This window comes from Penaeus japonicus, unplaced genomic scaffold (genome assembly GCF_977035675.1).
Source record: "Penaeus japonicus unplaced genomic scaffold, GWHDUDI00000001_assembly GWHDUDI00000013, whole genome shotgun sequence".
NCBI lineage: Eukaryota > Metazoa > Arthropoda > Malacostraca > Decapoda > Penaeidae > Penaeus > Penaeus japonicus.
This window is the reverse complement of record NW_028234415.1, coordinates 29,056,357-29,063,856: the sequence shown is the minus strand read 5'-3', so window position 1 is coordinate 29,063,856 and position 7,500 is coordinate 29,056,357. Positions and strand designations below refer to the sequence as shown.

Genomic DNA, 7,500 nt, shown 5'->3' with positions numbered 1-7,500 from the left:
CATGGAAGGAGGGTCAAGGTCAATTGATCTAGGGAAAGTTTTTCCACTATGTACACATATCACATAGCCTGGTTGGTCTTCCTGTCAGGGACAAGATATCACGTTATGGCTTTTTGCATGGCCAGCATGCCAGATGATTTGGTGCTTAGCCACTGTCTGCCACCTTGGGTTGAATATCCTGCAGCGTTGGGCCTGCACATTTTGAATACCTGAGTGTTGTGTCCAGGCTAAGCCAAAAACGCCCCATTGTTAACCCTATGGCGATGGTGCATCACACCTGTGTGACAGCTAAATGGCCGATGTCGGGGCATCATACATGTATGATGCATAGGCCCTGCGTAGGGGGTGTCCACTTCAATCTAGGGTCCCGCCCGCAGGATTGGGTTTTTAGGTTAAAAGAAGAAGGTGCATTATGCACTGCAGAACCCCTTGAGTTTTATATGGTATTCCTTTAATATTGTTTTAAACGTTGTTTATTTATGGAGTGTTCATTTTAATTTTGCGGGGCTTTGGCAGGAGCTTCAGCCTGGGACGGACCCACCACCACATGCTCATGCGGGTCCATATACGACCTCTTTCACTGGCCAAGAGGCCACACATCATGGGCCCACCAAGAGTCCCATTCCCCCGTGGAGGGGTATTTTTCCTAACCATTCATTTTCCTACTGATTATCCTTTCAAACCTCCAAATAATAGGGGGGTGGGACTGGTATTTTTTTCATATTCCTTGTTTTTTGATAATCGAAGTTTAGAATACGCGTTGAAAAAGCATGTGCCCCTTTTGAGGATCATTTTGATCTTGTTGATTTTTGCACTGGTATATTTGTGATAATGAAGCAATTATTATTATTTTATGGGCTGATGATTCTTGCATACTTGTCATAAATTTTCAACTTTGTGCAGTTTGCTCTTTGTTCATTTTTAAAATTGGATTTATTTTAGAATTGTTCTTAAAATATATTGCCTAGATTTAATTAATTGTAGGTTTACAATTTTTTAGATATTTTAACAAATATATTTGATACTGATAATGTTTCTACTTTTAGGAATATCATTTTAAAAAGTTGCCACATATAAGCTTGTACTTGAAAGCAAATAAGTATTTAGTTTGCATAGATAGGGCAAAGAAAAAAAAAAAAATCAGGGGGGTTAGCATAATTTTTTTGTGCTTTTTTTTCTATTCTTGAAATTGCTAAGTTAAATAAGAAACAAAATTGAATTATTTGTCTTAAAAATCTGAATGAATACTTCTTTGTCATTACACCGAGTCCTTTTCTCTCTGAATGAAAATGAAAATAGATTTACATATTTTTATGGTTTAGGAAATATGCTTTACTGCATTTATATATTTTGCATTCAGATAAACATAGACGTTTGTAAAGTTGTCCTAGTGCCAAGGTTTATTTTATTTCATGATGTGCATGAAATGTCCATGTTTATGTTCCATTCCTTTTCAGGTTGCTTTCACAACACGAATCTACCACCCAAATATTAACAGCAATGGTTCTATATGTTTGGACATTCTCAGGAGCCAGTGGAGTCCAGCCTTAACTATTTCCAAAGGTAAGGATGGTAACATTTGCAAACAAGTGGGCTTTTGTATACATCTGTGGAATGTGAGGATGAAAGAATTTACATCATTTGATAACTTACTTGAAACTGAACAAAGGTTTAGAGGGGTTTTTAGAATATACTTTTATTAAAATTGAGTTCATTAACTATTTAATATCTCTTGTTTCTTTCTAATCTCACTTTATATAAAAAAAAAAAAATCATTAGAAAATATTTGTTTTAGAGATTTATCAACATAAAACTTTTATACTTGAATCCATATAACATTTTCTGTCTCTCCCTCAGTTCTCCTGTCCATTTGTTCACTTCTCACGGACCCGAATCCAGACGATCCGTTGGTGCCAGAGATTGCACGAATCTACAAGACAGATAGGGAAAAGTACAATGAATTGGCAAGAGAATGGACAAGGAAGTATGCTATGTGATCCCCTGGTGGCAGAGTGGCAGAGAGCGTCAACGCCCAGCCCCCGCCACTGCCATATGCAACACCTTAAACCACCCTGACCATCGCTGCCATCACAGTGACTGCTGCTGCTGATCCTTCTATCCTATGTCATCCTGCTGCAACTTTATTTGGTTTTATTTTTTTATTATTTATTTTTTATTTACTTCCACCCATCACTACTCAACTGGCTGGTGGATCGGTAAAAGAAATAGAAGAAAACTTAATATTGCCTCGATGATTCATCACTGCACTACCAGCATCCATCACCACCACCTTTTGACCAGCAGCTTGTAATGTGGCACAGATCAGGTGGCTCTGAAGTCAGGGCTTGAGAATACTAGCCCCCTCCCCCCCCCCAAGTGAAGTGCCACTGCCACCAGCAGGTCTGATTTGTACCTAGATTTGTTGTGTACACAGAAATATGCCTCATCCACTGTTGGAAAATGATCACGCTTGCGTTCTGTAGTTGTAATTGTGGGTATTTCTTGGGTCATTTTGCTAGTATGTGGCCAGTTGACTTTAATAATTGTTGGGGGAGAAGAGAATAAACAAAAAAGCAAAAACAAAAAAAACAAGGGACTGGAGCCCTCTGAACCAATATATTTACCAGTGCAACATTTCATCTTTTATTTTCACACCCACTGTAACACCTCTAAATTATGATATTCTTGTATGTGTCCTAAGCCACACCCTGCTTTGTTCATTGCAAAACGGGAAATCTCTTATATGACTAGTTCTGGGTTCCTAAGTTATATTATTATTATTATTGTTTTTTATTATTATCATTATTATTGTTAATAAAATTATTCTATCGTTCAGTTACTTTTAATTTAATTTTTTTCTCCAATTTGTGTATCACTTTCACTTAACTGAGTAGTCATTCCCTCCTAATCCCACCAATTTCCAGCCTGTGAGTTTTCCTAACATACAAGAAAGGGGAGTAGGCGGTCCGTAACACACAACCTCAAAAACTATCAATACTAAGCTATTGTTTAACATGTAACTTGCCATGTCTCATTTTCTCTTTATTTTATAATTAAAAATTGTATTCCCTATCCCTGTGATTTTTTTGTTTTAGAATAATAGGTTCATTATTATTACCATCATGGAGATGTGATTTTTTTTTTTTTCTTTTTTTTCTTTTTTTTTTTCTTCAATTATTGTAGTAAGAGAATGAAGATATGAATTTTTTCTGCCTTTTTATATTACCTTTATCATTTTTATATATAATTATTATATTACTGTTATTATTATTATAATTAGTTTTACTTAAAAGATTCTGATTCTACAATAACTACTACTGTAACTAATTTTTTTTTTTTTTTTTTTTTTTTCTATTTCTTTTTTAATTTTAAAGCTGTGTAGGTCCAATACCGTCTCTTTGAACATCCTTGGGCTCTTCTGTGACTCACTAGTCATCCCTGCAACAAATAATATTGGAATCGCTATCATAAGGGCGACCATGTCATGAGACGCCCATAGGTAAGAGTTTTCATCCTCATCACCGAAGAGCCTGGTAGTCATTGGGACAAATATCAGCTTTTTGCCTGCCTCTCATGAGACTAGGAGAAATTTCATTTTTTAAAAAGATTTTGATTTATAATTTTTCTGGCAGAAAACATGGGAAGCAGGTATATTTAAATACATGGCTGTTTGGTTAATTTAATACAGTATTCAAAGTAAATCTTTTCAATACAATTTTGTCAAATAAAGGTGTACAGAACACAAGCATTGTTTTTCTAAAACCTGTGTAATATATCTTTGAATAATATAGACGTCTGGATTGTGTTGCCTTTTTTATTTCCTCCCTAAAGGGAATACATTAGGGCTGCACTAATAAAATTGATGATGCTGGTTACATGCTAAGGTTGTTTAATATGTTTGCCTTTGTTTCAACTTGTTTAATCTGACAGTATGAGGATACTAAGTTCATGTGTTGTATGTGGCAACACTGAACAGGCTTGTATAATAGCCACCATTTGTTTTGTAATATATTTCCATTACTGCAAATGGTGATGTACAAGCTTGCTGAAGCCTTTGTTTTTTCTCAAGTTTACTGAAATGTGTGCGTTAGAGTGGTCTGTTTCATGTAACTAACTCGGTGATTAATGGTTAACATGTATGAAGGGACTTAACTCCTCAGTAATGGTCTTTATCTTGTCATGTACTTCTACTACATTTTTATTTCCATTGGTGTTTTAGTTTGGCATGGTAAAGAAGTCTTACTTGCTAAAAGCAATCCTTTTTAGTAAGATTTTCTTATTGGATTCTTAGCACTTTTAATCATTGAGATTTTATTACTGATAATATAACCTCAATGCTTTTCCTATCACTAAGGTTGTCATTCCTTTGAAAATATAATTTACCTGAAAATGCCTTCACATCTGCCTTTCACAAATGCACTAGTACAATTTATGATGATGAAAGGGCAGCAACTGATACTATGTCTTTTACCAAATGGGTACCAAATTCCAGTTTTATGTATAGAATAGCATATCTAGTGATCATTTTGCTTAAAAAGTATGTAATGTGTTTTGAACAACTGATCTTGTATTATTTTGCAATTATGCATGGTTTAATAAGAATTTGTAAACAAGGATTTTACTATTTTTTCTTTTAGGACCGAGAGGAGTATAAAAAGGGAAAAAATAAATATACTCCATTTAATTTCCAGATAATATCTGCAATCTTGAGCTATTGTAATGCATCTCTTATTTAAATCTGATGCTGGAGCTCCAATTTGCAGATGGTATCACATGTGGAGTCAGGTTATGTCTGATTTATTAGGCTTTACAATTGTGCTGGCTTCACTACAACCATTATTCACAAAGTTTCAGAAGTTAAATGAAAGTTGAACACAATTATTTCTGATTTTATTGCATCCAATTTACATTAAAAAATAATAAAAATAGGAAATATTCAGTGACATCCAAAAACATACACCCTAACTACACCATATAATCAACAGAATAAGCATAACTGCTCTAATGTGATTTCTTTTGCATATCTGCAAATCTGAGGCAGACAAGGAAAATAAACAGAAAAACACACACAACAACACAACCCCCCCCCCCCCCCCCCCCCCCCCCCCCCCCCCCCCCCCCCCCCCCCCCACACACACAAAAAAGAAAACAGGACAATAACTAGAATAAATAAAATGAATTTCCATATAAGTATTTCAGTCTGCCAAAAACAGGCAAAAATACGAGAAACCTTACTTTTTGTATCATATATGTAAAAATAAGATGAGAGTTTGAGTCTTCCCACTTCACTTGGTCCATGATACTTTGGGAATATCAAAGTGTTCAGTAAGAGAATCTAAATGCCTGTTAAATTCTTCAACCTTTTCCTTATGAGTCAAACTAGCCTTCTTTAAGATGCGCTCAGCTTCCTGTAGAATGGGAGAAAAATAAACATGGATAAGGATCTTTAATTATAATATAATTGCATGTCTTTGGGTTTCAAATTGAACCTTGGTGTTTTCTTAAATATATAAGGGACATTTTTAATTTGGTCTCATTCAATTACAATGAAATTTTTAACTGATAACAAATCCATAGTTGGATTCTACCTTATGTGTAGGCACTGTAATGGCTGTTTTTTTTTTTGTTTTTTTTTTTTTTTTTTTTTTGTTTTGTTTTGTGTGTTTTTTATTAATATAATATCCGTCCATGTTGTTGAGTAAAGCGTGTTGAATCGCCTCCTCCCTAGATGGTGTTAACATACCAATTGACACAATATTCATTGTTTTCATTTGCTTTGTACACAGGTTTAAAGTCCACCTGTGTATATGAACATTAAAATTAAACCTGCATAAGTTCATTACAAATTAAATTCATTTAATCAGCAAGAGAACGAAAACTAAGGATTTTATTTTTAGCTAAAAAAGAACAATTGGTCACAATTTAAACTTAAAGGTTTGTAATGTTTTATCTTATTCAATTACAATTGATATACATGGATATGAAGTGAATTAAAACAGATAACAAAACCAAAACAAAATATCAAATACAAAAGAGGGAAATAATCTATGACCATATATAAAACAAACTACTAAAAAATTAAGCCTTAAACATTTTTTTTAAATATCTAAAAATATTTCATGCAACTGAAAACTACTATGTCACTACATTTAATGTGAATGAACAAGGACACAAAATCAAATTAATTGCTTTCTAAATATTTACATAAACATTTCACAATTTATGAGAGCGAGAGAGCGAGAGAGCGAGAGAGCGAGAGAGCGAGAGAGAGAGAGAGAGCGAGAGAGACTTTTTTTTACTTTGACGAGTTTATTGAGACAAGTGATTACGTACATCTCAAAAGGATGAGGTAACATAGGTTATCCTCACCCCAATCTTAGTCCCTCTTTGGGCTCACATATATTTTACAAAACCTTACAGCTATGTCAACATGTTGAAATATATACAGAGCAAAACACGGGTCACTCACAAGCATACACAATTAAATGTTTACATATCAGGAGAACGATATAACAGTATGGATTATGAGAGCGAGAGAGAGAGAGAGAGAGAGAGAGAGAGAGAGAGAGAGAGAGAGAGAGAGAGAGAGAGAGAGAGAGAGAGAAAGAGAGAGAGAGCAAAAGAGAGAGAGAAAGAGCGAAAGAGAGAGAGAGCAAAAAAGAGAGAGAGAGCAAAAAAGAGAGAGAGAGAGAGAAAAAGAGAGAGAGAGAAAAAAAGAGAGAGAGAGAAAAAAAGAGAGAGAGAGAAAAAAGAGAGAGAGAGAGAGAGAGAGAGAGAGAGAGAGAGAGAGAGAGAGAGAGAGAGAGAGAGAGAGAGAGAGAGAGAGAGAGAGCAAGAGAGACAGAGAGAGCGAGATAGACTTTTTTTTACTTTGACGAGTTTATTGAGACAAGTGATTACGTACATCTCAAAAGGATGAGGTAACATAGGTTATCCTCACCCCAATCTTAGTCCCTCTTTGGGCTCACATATATTTTACAAAACCTTACAGCTATGTCAACATGTTGAAATATATACAGAGCAAAACACGGGTCACTCACAAGCATACACAATTAAATGTTTACATATCAGGAGAACGATATAACAGTATGGATTATGAGAGCGAGCGAGAGAGAGAGAGAGAGAGAGAGAGAGAGAGAGAGAGAGAGATACAGAGCAAGAGAGAAGAGAGAGAGAGAGAGAGAAAGAGAGCGAGGAGAAGCAAGAGAGAGAGAGAGAGAGCAGTGAGAGAGCTAGAGAGACAGAGGAGCGAGAGAGACGAGATGCTATCAGACAGAGACTTTTTTTACTTTGACGAGTTTATTGAGACAAGTGATTACGTACATCCCAAGAGGAGGAGGTAACATAGGCTAACCTCACCCCAATCTTAGTCCCTCTTTGGCTTCACATCATATTTTAAAAACCTTAACAGTCTATGTCAACATGTTGAAAATATATAACAGAGAAAAACACGGTCACTACCAACATACACAATTAAATGTTTACTTCAGGATGAACGAT

At 35.2% G+C, this 7,500-nt stretch overlaps 2 protein-coding genes across 2 annotated transcripts; one reads left to right on the top strand and one right to left on the bottom strand.

Moving 5' to 3' along the window:
* Positions 1–257: 257 nt before the first annotated feature.
* Positions 258–4,881, top strand: LOC122257409 (ubiquitin-conjugating enzyme E2-17 kDa). Its single transcript, XM_086542933.1, is given in 5 exon segments — positions 258–383; positions 517–597; positions 599–700; positions 1,458–1,563; positions 1,858–4,881. Coding segments are annotated over 5 exon segments (555 nt in total). The 3' UTR covers positions 1,998–4,881.
* Positions 4,882–5,137: 256 nt separating this feature from the next.
* LOC122257410 (protein FAM32A-like) lies at positions 5,138–5,408 on the bottom strand (the record flags this gene model as incomplete). The annotated part of the gene is given in 1 exon segment (XM_086543385.1): positions 5,138–5,408. A coding segment is annotated over 1 exon segment (123 nt), but the record flags the coding sequence as incomplete, so codon positions are not given.
* Between the last annotated feature and the right edge of the window lie 2,092 nt (positions 5,409–7,500).